Below are 21,314 nucleotides of genomic sequence, written 5' to 3'. Positions count from 1 at the left end.
CAATGTCTGTGTGGAGTTTGCACATTCTCCCTGTGTCTGCGTGGGTCTCACATCTACAATCCAAAGAGGTACAGGGTAGGTGGATTGGCCACGCTAAATTGCCCCTTAATTGGAAATTTACAAATAGAGAAAGCAAAAGGATTCATAAAATCATCAGATAAAGACAAAATTTAAGAAAAACGTTCCCCCAAGGATGCATAGCTTAAAAGCCACAAAAACAGTGCTTGCTTAGTTGTTTCTTTCCTCCCACTTCACTTCTCAACCTCATCCTGGCCTGGGACCAGTCCCAGGATGCTAGAATTATCCCCCCGCAAGAGAAATTTGCCCTCACATTTTCTTTCTCTACACCCTCCAATAAGCATATACTCAGAGGGGAAGTTTATTGGAGGATCATGGCTATTAACCCATTACTCAACACTTTTTGGCAGTGTGGACAAACTCTAAAAGACTTTCAAAAGTACTCTTTGAACAATTGTTTTGCTCCTTTGCTGAGGGGCAAAGCTTATCTTGTAACCATACATTTTTCAAACTATCAACACACAATGCTTACCGTCTCAAAAGTTCAGAACATTAAAGTGTGTCGCAAGATAGACCTCCAAAGACCATCCTTTTTCAACAACTCACCTCATGATCTTGGCATAGATTCTGCAGTCATTGTGAAGCAACAGCGCTTGCTGCTGTCCTTAAAGCTGGCCCAAACCTTCCCTCTAACTTTCCTTTGTTGTGGGCGGCCAGCTTGATCTATTTTGTGGTCCTCTCAAGACTGTTGTACACCCAAGAATCTTAAAGGGAATGCTACTTTATCCTTCACTTCAATATTTTAGAGAGCAAAATAAATGATTGGAATATACGTATTGATTTAAAAGAGAAAATTAAATATCAAACTTAAAAATAAAAATGCATAAATGGAGAAATTCTGAACTTGGTGCACTATCCAGTTACACCATATCCAAAGTGTAACTCCCAAGGATTTTTGCAATAAAACGAATATAGCATGGAAAATTCACATCAGTTCAGTTTTGAATTATTTGATTTGATTGCAGACTGCAGGGATTTCAACTGTGCGTTCTTTGGGTGTATAGTAACTTAGCAACATGGACTTGTGCTTAACCTTCTCTGAACTGCTCCCGATACATTTACATTCTTCTTTAAATAAAGCAGACAATAATATTCACAATAATAATAATGTTTATTAGTGTCACAAGTAGGCTTACATTAACACTACAATGACGATACTGTGAAAATCCCCTAGTCGCTACACTACAGTGCCTATTCGGGTACGCTGAGGGAGAATTCTGAATGTCTAATTCACCTAACAAAGCACGTCTTTCGGGACTTGAAGAAACCACAGCACCCGGAAGAAACCCACGCAGACATGGGGAGAACATACAGACACTGCACAGACAGTGACCCAAGCTGGGAATCAAACTCGGGTCCCTGGTGCTGTGAAACAACAGTGCTAACCACTGTGCTACCATGCCGCCTTCAGTACTCCCAATGCCCTGTATAACCGAAGCACAACTTCTCTATTTTTGTAATCCATTTCCCTCGCATACTCTTTCCCTGTACTGTAGTACATTAGGAACCAATTCTTGCCAGGTATAATACAATTAGAAAAGCAAAAGCAAAGAAATACCTCATCTCCCCAACTCACCAGTCCCAGGTCTCCACCTAGTCCTATGATGCACTCATTTGGAAACTGTATTAAAGACCTTTGTCTTGACTAACTGAACTGCAAGTACAGAAAGCAGATTAAGCCAGTTAGCTAATTAATTACTCAACTACTCTCCGTTAATGTGTTTATTCTGCCCACGGTGGAAGAAACTTACTTTACTTGCACAGTATTTCCCAATTATTGCTCAACTACAACAAACAAGGGCTAAATTGTTCAAGAACAAGATTAACACCTTAAACTCTCTCTCTCTCTTTCCCTCCCCCCCCACAAACTCCCAGGTATCTATTCAGTTACAAACTGCACTAGCCTATCCCTCATGATTTTGGATATCTTTACCACATCAGGAGTATTCGCTGGATTGGCAGACGAGCGGGACAATCCAGAGCTTTTTCTGTGTTAGTTCAGGCACTAAATATATTCACGATCCCATTTGCATCTGTAGAATGTCCACTAAGCACTCACTGTATTCTGACTGTCAGAAAAGGTCATCTTCACAAGAGCAAAGGAGAAAATGTAAGATGATAAACCAAATAAGCATTCAAGGCACCCCCAGTATATTAGCCTGGGAAAAGATAATGTATTTGCTTTTAATTTTTAATAACAGCACTAAGCATTCGAATTACACAATTCCCACAACAAGTTAAGCTCTCACAAAGTGCTCCAATTTTCTCAAATAACGTGTGCAATTAATTTTTTTTGGAACTAATTTGAATAGAGAAGGACAAATAACAATACATTACCCTTAAATTCGGTTCTATAATTTATAACCAGTCACACTGCTGATTAACTCTTAACTTATTGCATGATCTCACACAAAAGTCAGTCTGGGTAGTCTCAATAATTCCCAAATGGAATCTGCATGCTCTGGGATAATTTACAGATCATAATTTTAGAAACAAACCTTCCAATTAAATGAGACAATTGAAATGATCACCTGCTGTACAAGGGACTGTGTAAGTTATAGTAAAGAGCAAGTCAAAAGTTCAGTTTGATTGGATTTTCCTGAAACTTTTAGGGTAAACTGTAGACTTGATACTTAGACATTAGTGCATTTCCTAATCCCTACAGTACACGAGGCCATTCAGCCCATCAAGCAGCATGGCAGCACAGGTGGCTAGCACTGTGGCTTCACATCGTCAGGGTGCCAGGTTCAATTCCGCGCTGGGTCACTGTCTGTGCGGAGTCTGTACATTCTCCCAGTGTCGTGTGGGTTTCCTCCGGGTGCTTCGGTTTCCTCCCACAGTCCAAAGACGTGCAGATTAGGTGGATTGGCCATGATAAATTGCCCTTAGCTGACCATAAAGGTGAGATGGGGTTATTGGGTTATGGTTGATAGGGGTGGAAGTGAGGGCTTAAGTGGTCGGTGCAGACTCGATGGGCCGAATGGCCTCCTTCTGCACTGTTATGTTCTATGTTCCAAGCCTGCACCGATCGTCTGAAAGGGTACCCATACTGAGGTTCAGTCGCCCACTCAATCACTGCACCCTGGACAAGAACGGGCAATTTAGAATGGCCAATCGACCTAACCTGCACACCTTTGGATTGTGGGAGGAAACTGGTGCACCCAGAGGAACCCCAGGCAGGAAGGGGGAGAATGTGCAAACTCCACACGGACAGTCACTCAAGCCCGGAGTTGAATCCGGGTCTCTGGTGTGGAGGCGAATGAGTGCTAAAATAGAAGGCTGAAGGATGTGCCAGTGCCCATAGCCGAAAACGTCAAGAGGATCCTTCGCAGCTTCCTCCCAAATTCTGCACTGTAGACGAAAGTAGCATTCGGCTGAGCGAGAATTCAGAATGTCTAAATCAACCGACAAGCACGTCTTTCAGGACTTGTGGGAGGAAACCGGGGAATCCGGAAAAAACCCATGCAGACATGGGAGAACATGCAGACTCCGCACAAACAGTGACCCAAGCCGGGAATCGAACCCGGTCCCCAACGCAGTGAAGCAGCAGTGCTAGCCACTGTGCTACAGTGCCACCTCCAGTACTCCAGATGTGGTCTCACCAATGCCCTGTATAACTGAAGCACAACGTCTCTACTTTCGTAATCCATTTCTCTCGCAATTAACAAAAAACATATTTTCCATTCCTAGTTATATATTTTACCATTTGCAGTTTATGCACCAGGACAACCAGATCTCTCTGCACCTCCACCATTTAGATAATAGGTTGTTTTTTATTTTTCCTGTCAATTTGACAATTTCACATTTTCACCACATTATACCTCCATTTGCCAGATCTTTGCCCACTCAGTGAACCTAGCTATCACTCTGAAGCCATCAGGAGGGTACAGCTTACTTTCATACCTATCTTTGTCCCATCAGAAAATTCAAGTGACCATACCTTCGGTCCTCCATCAAAGGTAATTTGCAAAAAATTATAAAAAAAGTTGAGACCCCAGCACTGAAGCCTGTGGCACACCACTCGTCACATCATGTCAACCAGAAAAATGATCCATTATGCCTACCCTATTTCCGGTTAGCTAGCCAATCTTCTATCCGTGACAATAAGTTACCTCTTACAGCATTTTTCCACAATAACCTGTGATGTGGCACAGTACATTCACTCGTTCCACTTTATCACAGCATGTGTTACTTCTTCAAAGAGCTCCAATAAATTGGTGAAACATGATTTCCCTTTCGCAAGCCAAGTTGACCTGTCTGATAACATCTCTCCATGACATATGTTATGTTAACTCGTCTGGGGTTTCCTTCTTTGTCCCCTCCCTTTTTGAACAAAGGAGTTATATTTGCTAATTTCCAATCTAATGGACCGTCCCCGAATCCAGGGAATTTTAGAAATTAAACCAAACATTATCTATCTCTAGCTTTAAAACCCTAGTATGAAGCGAACCTCAACTTGTCAGCCTGCAGCTCCAACAATTTACTCACTATCACTTCCCTGGCGTTTGTAATTTCCCTGACCTACTGCTATTTCCGGGATGCTACTTGTATCCTGTCTTGTGAAGACCAATGCAAAATAGCTGTTCCATTCATCTGCCATCTCATTTTCCATTATTAATTCACTAGGCCTCACTTTCTATTGAGACCAGTATTCACTGTGAATTCTTCTTTTATCAATAGAAACTGCAACCTGTTATCTATACTTCTAGCCAGCTTTCCCATATTTTCCCTCATATCCCAACTCGTAACTCTGCCATTGCCAATGTCTAATTAATATATTGGGGCAAGATGGCCAGAAGTTTAAATGAACTAGCCACATCAACATCATGGCTGCAGAGCACGGGCAAAAGGCCACTCTGAGCTCCAACTATGATGTAATACTCATTGACACCGACGAATGCAACTACACCAGAACGCCCTACCTGTGAGAAAACAGTTTCCTCGATTATTGTCCCCATTAATGGAATCAAAAATCAGACCCCTCCACCACGAGCACACACTTACTGCAGGATGTACTTCTGCAACTCCCCAAACTTGCTTTAAAACAAACACCTTTCAATATACTTCAAAGCTCCTTTTTCTATGGGGGAAATTTACTGGGCCTGCCTTCGCAGGAATCCTCATGGTCGGACAGATAATTTGACAGACTATTGAAAGGTCAGTTGACCTTGGGCAGGAATTTCTGGGCTCGGGACAGGCAGGACTGGAAAATCCCACCCCAAGACACAATTGAGCGTATTTCACTGGCACGGAATCCTGAAAGTTCTTATCTAACACAATCAAGAGAGCATTACCACATATATCAGGGAAAAGGTTATTTATCTTCAAAGAGCAATACTGGTGGGCAATTAAAGCGGACTTGCTGCCCCACATTCCATTTGCAAATATTTCAAAACTTGTACCAATGTACAATGTGAAACTATTGTACCAATTAAGACATTTACACTCTAGACCCAAGTGACCATTTTAATTTCCAAAGCTCTATTCATGCCACGGTATGTTTTCTTCTACCTATTTTTAATATCTAAATATGGATAACTGTATCCAATGATCCGTTAATCTTACCTTGTTAATCATATTTAAAGTGCATTCGAAGACGGCATCAAATATTTGCGGAATTTCAGATGTGATATGTCCACCCAGTTTATTCACGATGGTTGCCATGGTGCTAAGTACTTCTGGTTCTCTAGCAGCTGGTACATTCCTCTGGTAGTCAATAAGGACTGCATCCAGCAAGGGAGGAACAAAATTTTCACCGACCTAGAATAGCCAACATTGTAAAGTTAACTTTTCCACCAATAGGAATGTTTGAACAGTCACCATTCTTGGGGAAAACAAAATAGGCTCCTCTCTCATTTGTCAAATGCACAAATTCTGAGTTTTTGAAGTAACCATATTTGCATATTAAAAAACCATTAACTTCAGTATGTGCGACCTGAATGGCATTGAACGCTTCTAAGTTAACCTCCTCTAACAGGAGATTCTAATGTCTTTTTTTAATAAATGTTTTTATTAAGACATTTATAATTTTAATAATTTTCAAGAAAAAGCAGCAAAGTGAACAACACACACCCCACCAACAACCAAAACCAGCCAACATGGCTTACATACACAATTCCCCAATCCCCACTAACCATTTCCCACCTATTCAACCCCACATGCCTCCTTCTTTTCTTTTACCCCTCCCCCACCCACTGCTGACAGTTTAATTTTCCCTAAAGAAGTCGATAAACTGGTGCCACCTCTGGGCAGACCCGAGCATCGATCCTCTCCGGGCGAACTTGATCTTCTCAAGCCCGAGAAACCCAGGCATGCCACTAATCTATGCCCCTGATTTTGGGGGCTCAGAGTCCCTCCATGCCAATAAGGTCTGTCTCCGGGCTACCAGGGAGGCAAAGGCCAAGACATCAGCCTCTCTCGCCCCCTGGACTCCTGACACACCACAAATTGCTACCTCCGGACTCAGAACCACCCTGACCTTTGGCATGACGTCAGCAAATCCCTGCCAAAACCCCCCAAGCTTTGGACATGCCTAAAACATATGGACATGATTCGCGGGTCCTCCTGCACGCACCTATCCTCCACCCCTTCAAAGAACCTGCTAATCAGGCCACAGTCATGTGCGCCCTGTGGTCCACCTTGAATTGCATCAGGCTAAGCCTGACACACAATGAGGACGCGCTGACTCTCCTCAGGGCATCCTCCCATAACCCGACTTTCAACTCCCTGCCCAGTTCTTCCTCCCACTTTTGCTATACGTCCTTATGGGCTCCCTCCCAGTCCAGGAGCTCTTAATAAATTTAAGATACCTCCCCCTCCCCCACTTTCGACACTACCTTGTCCTGTACCCCTGGCATGGCAGGTGCAGAAAGGTCAAAACCTGCCTCAGCACAAAGTCCCCTCACCTGCAAGTAGCAAAACCCATTCCCACCAGGCAAGCTCCAACTCCTCCTCCAAATTCTCCAAACACAGAAATTTGGAGATTCCAAGGTTAAGTTTCATATTTTACTGCTACACCAGTAGGTGTCACTGCAATACATTCAATGTTAAAAAGGTGCTGCAGCTTGCATGTCCCATAACATATTGATACCTATCTGTCACATTAGGCCTACTGCCAAGTCTGAGCAAATCGATTAGGAGTGTTTATACAATTTTAGACTATAGCTACCAGCTGCTGCTGTAGTTTTTTTTTGAGTACTCAAACCAGCTCAGTTTATGAACCATTTTCATAAAAGGTGAGAATTTGCAGCGGTGGGTTTATGTTATTTTCTTCTTTCTTGTATTGCTATTTGTTATTATTTATTGGGGGGGGGGGGGGGGGGGGGGGGGGGGAGAGAAGAGTTCTTTTCTTGTTTTGGTGTGGTAACACGCCTTGTTTGTTTTAAATTGCAGGAAGAAAATTTGTTATTGTTATTAAAAAACTTGAATAAAATTATTTTAAAAAATAATAAAAGGTGAGAAATTTGTAGTCCATTTTCCTTTTAATGTAAAGAAAGTTTTGACTCGCTGGCATCCAATGCTATCTATCACCCCTTTCAACACACTTAGACCTCTTCTTCAACCTACAACTTAGATCCTATGCCAATGCCCTCCTGCAGCTCGGAGTATAATAAAAACATAAGATTCCCATCTCCAGCCAAGTTTTACTTGCAGAACCAAATTTCAACTAATCCAACTGAGGATTGTCAGAAACAGAGACAAGTAGGACATAAACTGTACTATTGAGCTCCGGTCTTACCATGGCTCCTCAAAACCTCCCCCTCTCGCCTTAAAATCAAGTACACAGCCCCCCCCCCCCCCCCCCCCCCCCCCCCGCCACCATTTGATTTTCCCTGTTGATTTTTAAACTGCATTGCAGACCATCTGTTGGACCTGGTCAAATTAGACATCCATCCCTAGTTTACAAGAGTGGCATTATTTGCAGCAGCAAAAGGATATAAAATATATATCACAAAAATTAAACCTTACACAAGTCATTGATTAGGGCCAAAGTTAGAATACTGCCCTAGGGAACAAGTTCGGGTGCCTTACTCAAGAATGTATCAAGAAACCATACTAGAAATACTAGAGAACCAAAAGCCTAATGAGAGTGAGGAACTTCAATTAATATTAAAGAAAAAGTAAGAGGCCACATCCTTCAAATCTCCTGGACAGCCTACACATTCAGGATCTAAGATGTGGCTTCAGAGGTAATGGACATACTGGCTGTGATCTTCCAAAATCTGGATTGTGGAAGGGTCCCAACAGATTGGAAGGTGTAACATTATTAAATAATGGAAGGAGAGAAAAACCATGGAAGAATAAGCCAGTGAGCCTGACAGACACTGGGAAATTCTGGAGTCCATTAAGTAAATGGTAACCGAGTACTTAGAAAATCATAGTACTAGTGAACATGGTTTGATGACTGGCATGGTCAATTATATATGGGAAACATGTGGTTTCAGGAACACTTGAATTTTTAGAAGGCACTCAATAAGGTGCCACAACAAAAGGTTGTTACACAAGGACTCATGGGGTTGAGAATAACATAACATGGATAGGGGTCTGGTTAAATGATACCAGAGTAAGAATTAACAGAAATTTCAGTTTGGTTTCAAGGATCAGTGCTGGGCCTCTCATTTACAATCTATACATTAACTTAGAAGGTGAGGGATCAAGAATATTGTATCCAAGTTTGCCAATGATATAAAGGTAGGTAACAAAGTACGCTGTGAGGAAGACACTGAGTGGGTAAGAAGATGGCAGGTGAGTATAATGTGGGGAAATGAGATATTCATTTGGTACGAGAATATACGGACAACAGAAGAAACTACTGAATGTGGTTTGCAGAGGAATTTGGAAATCCTTGTACACAAACAAAATTAATTGACAGGTACAGTAAGCAATTGGAAGGCAAACAGTTTATGTTGAGCTTATTGTAGAGAACTTGGAATAAAAGTACAAGGAAGTCTTTCTACCAATCTTGTAGCGCTTTGACAAGATCACACCTGAAATACCTTGTACATTTTGGTCTCTGTACTCAAGGCCGTGCTTTAGAAAGGATGCATCAAAGATTCACTGGATTGATTGCAAATTGAGAAGACCGTAAAGCTTGTTGAGCCTGCTCTGCCATTCAAATATGATCATGGCTTTGGGCCTGAACTCCACTTCCCCACCTGCTCCTTATTCCCAGAGGCCAAAACACTGGTCCAAATCAGCATTAAAGATATTCTATGATGCTACATCCACTACCCGTCTAGGGCAGATAATTTCAGCAGGTGTGGAATGTTCTTTCCCAGAGGGTTGCAGATGCTCAATTGCTGAATATATACACAAAGCAGGTCATAGAGTTTAGGATATGAAAATCAAGAGGAATGGGGATTAGAGGATTGGACAAATAAATGGAGTTGACGAAGATCAGACAGACTTTATTTATGGTGGAGCAGGCTTGTAGGGCCTTATTTTTATGTCGGTTTGTTTCCTTTTCTTAATTAAGAACTAGAGGAACCATTGGCCACTCTATCAGAACAGAAACTTAACTTAGCAGATCTAATAGTTTTAAAAACCTTGGATAAATTACATTGAGGGAAAAAAAAATTCATGGTCATCAAAAAGGGCAATTAAGACATGGAATATCTTGTTGATATTCTAGTGAAAGCAGAAGGGATTGGGGTGTCACTGGCTAGGTCAGCCATTTATTGTCCATCCCCAATTGAGGTTAAGAGGCCTACAGATGAAATAGGCTAAATAGCTCTCCTCTTATGCTTTTAAAGCACCCTACGATTTACAAGTAAATTATTACAGCCTCTTTTAAGCTAACCGTGCAATGCATTTCTCTGTCAAAAAAGGTAGGAGGTAACCGGCATGCACTTAGGCATCTACCTCTGCTGCTCTACATTAAACAACTCTTGAGATTGAAGCCCATATAAATGGCCAGGTTTAAATGGCTGCCACCAGAGGCTAGTAAATGAATAACCAAAGAAATTAAGAATGCAATTATTATAACCTCCCAAAGCTTGATGGTTTCCAAGACAATTATAGTAGATTGTGAGACAGTAAATATAACACCATTATGGAGAAGGGCAGGAGAAACAAACTAAGTTAAAAGCAGAACATGGCAGTTGCTGGAAATCTGAAATAAAAACAGAAAATACTGAAGAGGTCTGGCAGCATCTATTGAGAGAAATAGTGTTAACGATTCAGGTTGGGACGTTTCAGGTTGGGACGTTTCATCAGAACAGAACAGAAATAATTTCTTCAGAAAGTTACATGACTGGAATATGACACAGCAGAAAGAGGTACAATCATTCATTTGTAGCATTTATAAAATCTTGGAAAGTACAGGTATTAAAAGTAAAGAGAGAAATCTCAGGAACTTAGATATAGGAGCTGATGTGGCCAATAAACAAAACGGATCTGGTTTGATTGACAATGATCAATTGAGAAATAAGATGGTGGATCGAAATGTTAAATTGCTTAAGATCACCTGAATATGTTCAAAATGTTACATTAATGTAGGAAATGGAGACAAGGCTCATTAAATTTCAAAAATCAGTGTCTAAATGCCAGTGCCTATTTTAGCAATAATTGATCAGATCTTTCATTTTAAATTAGGATTTTAACTAAGATAAGGTAGCTACAAAATACTTCTAATGCAGGGCAGCACTGTGGCACAGTGGTTAGCACTACTGCACCGAGGACTCTGGTTCGATCCCGGCCCTGGGTCACTGTCAGTGTGGAATTTGCACATTCTACCCGTGTCTGCATGGGTATCACCCCACAACCCAAAAAGATGTGCAGGGTAGCCAAATTGGCCATGCTAAGTTGTCCCTTAATTGGGGGAAAAAAGGAATTGGTACTCTAAATTTATTTAAGAAAAGAAATACAACGAGGGTAGTCTTAATCCTATCTTGCATGCAAGCTAAAAAAAAAACATGCGCTAAATTTTCTTCTGTTCCTCAGGAAGGGAGAGGGAGGGGAAGAAGAGAGAGAGAGAAAGAGAAAGTATACTGGTGTTGTACAGTAGAGGGTGCATCTGAGGATCTGGCATATTTGATCAATCCATTTGAAATGAATACAAGATATTTGTCACTTCAACACCAAAGAAAGTAATATTCTATTGACCATAAGGAGGTTATTGTTCATTCCTCACTCACCATTTGTGGATCATTGGATCTGCTCACCCAACCAGAAATAAGTTTCAGGGTCTCCCTTTTTACTGTTCGCATACTTCTGATCAGGGGTTGTTTTGTAACCACATCACCTACAATATAACAGACATCAATAACATTTCTAGGTCTTGCAAATTAGAGACATTTATTCTGTTAAACAATGGACCATACAATGTTTAAACATTTTTCACATGTTCTCGCTAGTCAGAAAGAAATTGCAGCCGTAAATAAGTTCCCCCAAAAAATGTACCAAAGCAACATTCTCCCCGTGTTTGCATGAGTTTCGCCCCCAAAACCCAAAAATGTGCAGGGTAGGTGGATTGGCCATGCTAAATTGCCCCTTAAATTGGGAAAAATGAATTGGGTACTCTAAATGTAGGAAAAAATAAGTGTATCAAAGTAAACCAAGTGCACAAACTCTGATCATTTGATTGAGACTGTACCACAGTACATTTAGCTGTCACAATTGCAGATGATCAGGTTATAAATGTCAAAGGCATCATTATATGCCTGCCTTCCCTCACAAACTCTTTAAACAAGGCATTGCATCCTTGGCATTAGGCCTCAATTGTCATTAATGTTTACATTGACACACATTTAAGGACAATATTTACTTCCATTTAGAGGGAACAAATTCCACGCATCTCAAAGAGGAGCACTGAACAACTCAGACATCAGAAAATTTGAGCTCATGCACATATAACTTGTAAAATAATTGATCTTATTCTGCATCCATCATTACACATCATAATTTTTTTTTTAGAAGTATAAAACAAATATTGAACTAACCATTTGTTTGAATTGCTGCTGAAATATTTTCACTGAGGCACTTGTATACATTCAACATATCCAGATATATTCTACCAAGCTGGATGACAAATGGGTGACCAACTGCTTTGCAGGCTCGAACATTAGTTTTCAGAATGCTGCCAAGCTGTTTTACAGTTTCGGGATCCTTAAGAATGTCAACATTCTGCAGGTGAAGGATAAAAAATAATCAACTAGTCTGGATGTTGAAATTCTACCATCTGTACTCCCAGTTTATTCTTTGATTTTTGCTATTTCTTCATCTTTCAGACACCAGTCAGATATGACAGACAGCAGAGAAGGCCTTTCGGCCCATTGTTTGCACACCAGCCACCAAGCACCCACCCATTGTAATCTAATTTCCCAGCACTTGGTCCGTAGCCCTGTATGCTATGGTATTTCAAGTGCTCATCTAAAATGTTTTTTTCAAATGTTGAGGATTCCCACCTCTACCATCCTTTCAGGAAATTCAAGATTCAGAGGTTTTTTTCCTCAGATCCCTCTCAATGTCCTGCTGCTTACCTTAAAATCAATGCCCTCTTAGTATTTTGTTATTGAGGCATTGACCCCTCTATTACCCCCCTCTCTGCCTTCCCTGTTCTCAGTTAAACAATCCCAGCCTAACCACCCTGGATTATACCGGTCATTAGAGGTCACATGGAATATTCCAATTTATTTTTAGAAAAGGCAAAAATACCAAACCACCACATCAACACCTAGGATAGAACTAGAAGATTTAAATAAGCAAAACAGATGCTGAGTTTTTTCAGCATTCTCTGGTACGAGAAGATGGAAATCAGGTTCACAAAATAATTTCAAAACAGAATTAGTTCACTAACGGTTAATATATTCTTTGGAACATATTTCTTACTTACTGTATGCCAAATTACAAGACTTTTGAACCAAAAATGTAATGGTGTGCATAGGAGATTTTTCACATTGCTTTGAAATCCACTGTTAACATGCTTGCCTCAAAAATCACAAGGCTCCAAGGATTCCATTTCAGGAATTGAGCGCACACAAAAAAATCCAAGGTTGACACTCAGTGAAATACTAATGTTGGAAGTACCGTCAGTTGGATGAGATGTTAAATTAAGGCCCTATCTGTCTGCATTGGTGAATGTAAAAGATCCTATTATACATAAATCTTGCACCTTGTCAAAGTGAAATTTAAAATCAGGATTTTACTGTGCTTCTCCAAATGTTTCCTTTCGCAATTTAATAATGAATGGTTTGGCCTGTAAATCCACATGCATTACCATTTCAATTAGTCGCCACAAACACTTTATCATGAACTTCATTTCTGTACAACTGCAAGATGCAATAAAGGACCACTATCTATGCCAAACACTTCATACTGAATATGTTGATTGATCAGTCACATGTATCAATCACCAACAAAGAAACAATGGAACTTCCTTAGATATAATTACCTTGAGCAATTAAAATGAAAATCAGGTTTACCACAAAATAGAGGCATCTATTTTGACATGATCAATAGTGCTGCAATTATTCATATTCACCCATTAGGCATACCACCTCCAACAAGAAATCAGTTGCAACACAAGGGCATATTAAGGTCATAAACTCTAAACTCAGCTAGCAATAATATATGGTTGATGCTTAAAATTCTAAAAATTCACAATTCTTGGATAAAAGGCTAATTTCACCACAGGAAGAGACAGAATAACTTAATCAATTTAACTTTTATTTACAATTCTAATTAAATGTCTATTTGTTGTATACTTTCCAATGTCCACAATAGTTGGTGAAAAACTGAACTGGGGAGGACTAAAATGAATCAGCCTGTAATAAACGACCCCACAAATTTAGTCAACTGTGTCTTACAATTTAAAAAAAAAGTTACTCAGGGCTCACTAAGGATTTCAATAAACAAGTTAAAAAAAACAGAGGATGGGGAAGAAAAGGATTAAGTACACCATTCTAATGGCCCTGGTTCAAACGTGCAATTAAATTTCAAGATTCGTGCTAAGCGGTAGTACACAAATATTTGTAAAATTTAATCATGTGAAAACACCATCACTTACTTTGGTTGCTTGCTGAATTATACTGTCCCAGACCTGATTTGGCAGCATCATATATTTTTCTATTAAATGTTCTTGTACTGCCTGGTCAGTCTGAGCACCTATCATATAACCAACTGCTTCATAAAATGTATGAACCTATTGACAACGAGAACAACAAAATTTATATTAAACCAGAATTATGCCAGATAATGGGAAAATAAAATTATTTGAGATTTAACTTGAAATTACTCGTATATCAGCCTTTCAATCCACCTCGTTTTTAATAAACATTTTATTGAGGTATTTTTGGTATTGTAACAAAATAAACAATGTACATGAAACTATAAAGATAGTGCAAAAGCTGTCTCCCTTCCTTACAGGTCCCACCTTTATTACCCCCCTACTCTTAAGCTAAACGAATCCCCCCCCCCACCTTTCTGCTGACGATTAATTTTCCGCGAAGAAGTCGACGAACGGTTGCCACCTCCGGACAAACCCACAGTGACCCTCTCAAGGTGAACTTGATTTTCTCCAAATAGAAAAAGCTAGCCATGTCAGATAGCCAGGTCTCCGACTTAGTGGGTTTGGAGTCCCTCCAAGCCAACAGTATCCGTCTCCGGGCTACCAGAGAAGCAAAGGCTAGAAACGTCTGCCTCTTTCTTCTCCTGGATTCCCGGGTCTTCCGACACCCCGAAAATCACCACCTCTCGACTCAGTGCCACCCTTGTTTTTAACATCATGGACATGACATCTGCAAACTCCTGCCAAAGTCCCCTAAGCTTCGGACATGTCCAGAACATGTGGACATGGTTCACTGGTCCTCCCGCATATCTTGCACACCCGTCTTTCACCCCAAAGAATCTGCTCATCCGGGTCACTGTCACGTGAGCCCGAGGAACGACCTTGAATTGTATCAGGCTGAGCCTGGCACGTGTTGCGGACACGTTGACTCTACTCAACGCGTCCGCCCATAGACCATCCTCTATCTCTTCTCCCACTTGCACTTCAGCTCCTCGGTCTGCATCTTCTCTGACCCCATACGTTCCTTATAAATGTCAGAGACGCTCCCTTCTCCTACCCACCCTCTGGAAACTACCCTGCCCTGAATCCCCCTTAGCGGTAGGAGAGGGAAGGATGACACCTGTTTATGTAGGAAGTCCCACATTTGCAAATACCCAAATTAGTTTTCCCTCGCCAACCCAAACCTCTCCTCCAGCACCCTCATACTCTCAAAGCTCCCCTCAATAAACAAATCACCCACCCTCTCAATCCCTCCTCTCCGCCATATCCGGAACCCCCCCCCATCCATACTTTCCAGGGCAAACTGGTGATTATTACAGATTGGAGACCAGACCAATGCTCCCCTCTGCTTCCACATGTCTCCTCCATTGCCCCCAGACTCTCAGGGCCGCCACTACCACGGGGCTGGTGGAGTACCGTGCCGGCGGGAACAGCAGAGGCTCAGTTACCAACGCCCCCAAACTGGTGCCCTTACATGAAGCCGCCTCCATAGCTCCCATGCCGACCCCTCCCCCACCACCCACTTCCTGATAATGGCTATATTCGCCACCCAGTAATAGTTACTGAAATTTGGTAGCGCAGCCCGCCCTCTCCCCGACTCTGCGCAGGCATTACCTTCCTTACTCGCGGGGTCTTGCCCGCCCAAATGAAGCCAGTGATCACTTTGTTGGCCCGTTTAAAAAAGGACTACGGAATAAAGATAGGGAGACACTGAAATACAAACAGGAATCTTGGGAGGACAGTCATCTTCACCATCTGCACCCTCCCAGCCTGTGACAACGGAAGCACATCCCATCTCCAAAAATCGTCCTTTATTTGGTCTACTACCAAGCCACCTTTTTTAATAAACTCTTGAATATACAAATTAAAAAACTTTCAAAACAATATTTGTAACATTACCTGCTGTGGCTGAAGATCGCAAATTATAGTATTAATATTATTCAGGATTTCATCAATGAATGGCATTACTTCACCAACTTGGACCTGAACAAAGTGGCGACGACATTTTTGCGCAATTTTAATAAAAGTATCACAAGCCATGTCTTGAACTCCATCATGGGTTTCTAAAGTCATAAAAAGCAAAATGTTTATATTTAAATAAAAATATGTTTAAGGGGGAAAAAACTGCTAATGTCTCCAAAGAAAACATGCTGGCCAGCAAAGCCCAATTACAATTTATTCAGAAACATCTTGCATTGTTACAGTAACCATAATACCACATATGGGGTAGGTGAAGGGCATAGAATGTCATCTTGCCCAAGTTAATGTCACCTCAAAACTAAAAGGTTTGTCAGGGTTTCAAATCCTACTCTTGGGCTAGATGGCATTTCATAAGCTAACAACCAATGGAAGAATGCCACATTGTTATGGGAGCTGTAAAATTAAAATCTCACTTGCCTACCCAACAGTTCAGATGAAGGTTATAAATCATATGCCACTTTCTTATTGCTGCTTTTTGGAATTTTCTGGGCACAGTAGCAATAAGTTTGTTTGCAAATGTACAGCTGTTCCCCTCAAAAGTAATTATTTGTGCATGAAGTGGTAAAGGCCTTTCAGTGCTGAACCTGTATACCTAACCAGGTAGTCAAATAGCCCAATTTGATTTTCTAAATAAATTTGAACTGTACCTCTGTTTTTTGCATACTCATTTAATGAGAACCAAGACAGATGTTTATTTTTCAAATTAATATACCAGCTTAGGCAAATTGTCTATTCTTTTCTCCTGCAGTTTCAAATAGCACAGAGAAACCATAAATTTAATATAAATATTCTGCTTTAACACTAATATTCAATTATAATAATTTAAATCAGCACTCAAGATGTTAGAGATTGTAGATGTTAACAGCATTCACCATGATTTTGAGCACCATTTCAAAAACAATTCAAATTTGCCAAGATTAGATATATGGACAGTTCTCTTAATTTACATTTTCAAACGATATCCAGGAACTAAACGTTAAAATTTAACATCCATTAGATGGAATGCATTACTTACATCAGCAATTAAATTTATCCTATAGCTGCAGAAAAATAATATCGGGTAGATAATAGGACACTACAGAAAATGTCTGGAGAGTTTAAACATTCCAAAGTATTGTAAATTTTTCAGTCTTTTCATGGAAAATTCTGACTCAAAATTAAAAATGTGCATTGTGCAGGGTCCTGAGAAGGAGCACGTTTGAGCCAAGTTCTAGTTCTATGCTTATGTTATGTCTTTAAATGTCTAGGAGTCCCCTTCACTTTCATTTGTGGGCAGGGAATCCAAATTCTTAATACTGGGTACCAATTTACTTTAGATACACAATTTTAAAAATGTATTTCTTCCTTTTCCATCTGACAAACTTACCATGCATAAATTCAAACAGTTTGTTAACCACAGTCTTTAAAAACTTCCAGTGAGCTCTCAAAAAACGTGGGTACTGACCCACAATATACATGATATTTGAAGCGATAATGGCTTTGTTGTCTTTACCCCTTTTCTGCTCGCACAATCCTAAAAGATCCTGTGGAGTTAAAATACATATCACAATTTAAATCCAAACAGAAAATTGGCATGACCATGCTTACCTAGATTTAGACACTATTCAAAAGTTTGTTTGCTCACAAAAACAGTTTTCGATGGAATATATGTTGAGTTTAATAACATTATCCTTTGGAAAAGATCGAAATAGATTAGAAAGCATAGAGTAGGGTACATACGATAGACATTACATAAAATCCTTTCTGAAAAAGTTGGACTGGATCATTGAAGGAAAGGCCAGATGAGGAGGAATAACATGCATAATTCTTTTCTACTTAAAATTGCTTTTAATTGTCCTTGTACTTAATTACAAAACATTACCATGCAGGGACGGCAAACAATCAGGAAGCAAGGTGGAACACTGGCCTTTATTTTTAGTTATTTTATCCGAGTCACAAAGCCAGAGCTCAGATTGTGGATAGGGGCAAACCCCTAATCCAGCTCCTTGTCTGCTCCAAAAACCAATTCAAATGGAATCCAATTCATGGTCCCCATAAAAGAGAGACATACCAGATCCAGGTATTGCACCTGACCTCACGCTCATCTTAGCCAAAAGGCCGAGAAGTGATGTTGGCCTTTATTGCATACCTGCATTGGAGGTAGTTCAGAAAAGCTTCATAAGTTGGAGTCCTGGGATGAAGAGTTTTGGCTTGAATTGGGGGTGGTTCCGAGTAGGTTCATCAGACTAATACCTCAGATGAAGGGATTGTCTTATGAGGAAAGGTTGGGTCTATGCCCAATTCAGATTAGAAGAAATGAGAAGTGATCTTATTCAAACATGAAAGTTTCTGAGGCTGCTTGACAGGGTGGGTCTAGAACTCAGGGCCACAGTTTAAAAATAAGGGGTCTCCCATTTAAGATGTAGATGAGGAGTACCTTCTCTCAAATACTCGTGTTTTGTGCTTAAACAAAGGAGATTACAATGGGATGAGAGAAGAGCTGGCTGAGGTAGACTGGGAGCAAAGACTTTATGGTGAAACAGTTGAGGAACAGTGGAGAACATTCCAAGCGATTTTTCACAGTGCTCAGCAAAGGTTTATACCAACAAAAAGGACAGTAGAAAGAGGGAAAATCGACCGTGGATATCTAAGGAAATAAAGGTGTGTATCAAATTGAAGGAAAAAACATACAAAGTGGCAAAGATTAGCGGGAGACTAGAGGACTGGGAAATCTATAGGGGGCAACAGAAAGCTACTAAAAAAGCTATAAAGAAGAGTAAGATAGATTATGAGAGTAAACTAGATTATGAGAGTAAACTTGCTCAGAATATAAAAACAGATAGTAAAAGTTTCTACAAATATATAAAACGCAAAAGAGTGGCTAAGGTAAATATTGGTCCTCTAGAGGATGAGAAGGGAGATTTAATAATGGGAGATGAGGAAATGGCTGAGGAACTGAACAGGTTTTTTGGGTCGGTCTTGACAGTGGAAGACACAAATAACATGCCAGTGACAGGTGAGGACATTGAGATGATTGTTATCACTAAGGAGGTAGTGATAGGCACGCTAATGGGCTAAAGGTAGACAAGTCTCCTGGCCCTGATGGAATGCATCCCAGAGTGCTAAAAGAGATGGCTAGGGAAATTGCAAATGCACTAGTGATAATTTACCAAAATTCACGTGGTGCCCGACGGATTTGAAATTAGCTAACGGACACCACTGTTTAAAAAAAGGAGGTAGGCAGAGAATGGGTAATTATAGGCCAGGTGAGCTTAACTTCAGTAGTAGGAAGATGCTGGAAATCTATCATCAAGGAAGAAATAGCGAGGCACCTGGATAGAAATTGTCCCATTGGGCAGACGCAGCATGGGTTCATAAAGGGCAGGTCGTGTCTAACTAATTTAGTGGAATTTTTTGAGGGACATTACCAGTGCTAGTAGATAACAGGGAGCCGATGGATGTGGTATATCTGGATTTCCAGAAAGCCTTTGACAAGGTGCCACACAAAAAGGCTGCTGCATAAGATAAAGATGCATGGCATTAAGGGTAAAGTAAGTAGCATGGATAGAGGATTGGTTAATTAATAGAAAGCAAAGAGTGGGGATTAATGGGTGTTTCTCTGGTTGGCAATCAGTAGCTAGTGGTGTCCCACAGGGATCAGTGTTGGGCCCACAATTGTTCACAATTTACATAGATGATTTGGAGTTGGGACCAAGGGCAATGTGTCCAAGTTTGCAGACGACACAAAGTTGAGTGGTAAGCGAAAAGTGCAGAGGATACTGGACGTCTGCAGAGGGATTTGGATAGGTTAAGTGAATGAGCTAGGGTCTGGCAGATGGAATACAATGTTGACAAATGTGAGGTTATCCATTTTGGTAGGAATAACAGCAAACGGGATTATTATTTAAATGATAAAATATTAAAGCATGCTGCTGTGCAGCGAGACCTGGGTGTGCTAGTGCACGAGTCGCAAAAAGTTGGTTTACAGTGATTTAAGAAGGCAACGGGAATTTTGTCCTTCATTACCAGAGGGATGGAGTTTAAGACTAGGGAGGTTATGCTGCAATTGTATACGGTGTTAGTGAGGCCACACCTGGAGTATTGTGTTCAGTTTTGGTCTCCTTACTTGAGAAAGGACGTACTGGCACTGGAGGGTGTGCAGAGGAGATTAATCCCAGAGCTGAAGGGTTGGATTACGAGGAGAGATAGAGTAGACTGGGACTGTACTTGTTGGAATTTAGAAGGACGAGGGGGGGGGATCTTACAGAAAGATATAAAATTATGAAAGGAATAGATAGGATAGATGCGGGCAGGTTGTTTCCACAGGTAGGTGAAAGCAGAACTAGGGGGCATAGCCTCAAAATAATGGGAAGTAGATTTAGGACTGAGTTTAGGAGGAACTTCTTCACCCAAAGGGTTGTGAATCTATGGAATTCCTTGCCAGTGAAACAGTAGAGGCTCCTTCATTAAATGTTTTTCAGATAAAGATAGGTAGTTTTTTGGAGAATAAAGGGATTAAGGGTTATGGTGTTCGGGCCGGAAAGTGGAGCTGAGTCCACAAAAGATCAGCCATGATCTCACTGAATGGAGGAGCAAGCTCGAGGGGCCAGATGGCCTACTCCTGCTCCTAGTTCTTATGTAAGAGTTGTTTCCATAGAGGAGCAGTGGAGCAGAGTCAGTAATATATTCAAGACAAGTTAGATCTTTGATCAATTGTTAAGTCAAAGATTATGGAGGACAATGTGCTGTTAAGGCCACAATGAAATCAGCCATGACTTTATTGAATAGTGGTGCAGCCCAATGGCCCAAATGGCCTACTCCTGCTCCAATGTCTTATTATCTTAAGGGTACTAAATAACACGAGGGAGAATGAAATGAATGGGTATGTTGATAGGGCATGATTGAATGGTGGAAAGAGGCTTGTGTTGATCATAACCTGCTGGACTGAATGATCTGTTTCCAGGCAGTTGCTCAGGGACAGAGGATGGGAGAACACAAAAAAAATGCAATACTCAGTGATACCACATGAAAATACAAATTACCTATAGTGTTGTGTTTCTGTAACAGGTTAGAGCTGTATGAAGTTTTTGTCATATATCCGCTCATGGATATAATGAATGCAGACAGGCAGTGATTGACACACAGGATAACCAATGAACACACACGACACAGAACAACCAATCACCAGACAGGACACTACCCACTACAAATCACACAAGGCATAAGACTCTCCCTCTTCTCACTGGATACAGCTAGAGATAGTTAAGAGTGC

General features: G+C 40.7%; 1 protein-coding gene across 2 annotated transcripts in view; it reads right to left on the bottom strand.

The window, feature by feature from the left end:
* Positions 1-21,314, bottom strand: part of LOC119972343 (exportin-1) — an 86,283-nt gene that overhangs the window by 8,669 nt on the left and 56,300 nt on the right. For both annotated transcript variants that reach the window (XM_038808892.1, XM_038808884.1), the window contains 6 exons: positions 17,430-17,586; positions 15,983-16,146; positions 14,084-14,218; positions 12,018-12,201; positions 11,214-11,320; positions 5,644-5,838 (listed from right to left, as the gene is read on the bottom strand). In XM_038808892.1, coding sequence (XP_038664820.1) covers positions 5,644-5,838; positions 11,214-11,320; positions 12,018-12,201; positions 14,084-14,218; positions 15,983-16,146; positions 17,430-17,586 — 942 coding nt within the window. The remainder of the gene's footprint in view (positions 1-5,643; positions 5,839-11,213; positions 11,321-12,017; positions 12,202-14,083; positions 14,219-15,982; positions 16,147-17,429; positions 17,587-21,314) is intronic.

Source organism: Scyliorhinus canicula, chromosome 1 (genome assembly GCF_902713615.1).
Source record: "Scyliorhinus canicula chromosome 1, sScyCan1.1, whole genome shotgun sequence".
Lineage (NCBI taxonomy): Eukaryota > Metazoa > Chordata > Chondrichthyes > Carcharhiniformes > Scyliorhinidae > Scyliorhinus > Scyliorhinus canicula.
This window is presented reverse-complemented; position numbering and strand designations above follow the sequence as displayed.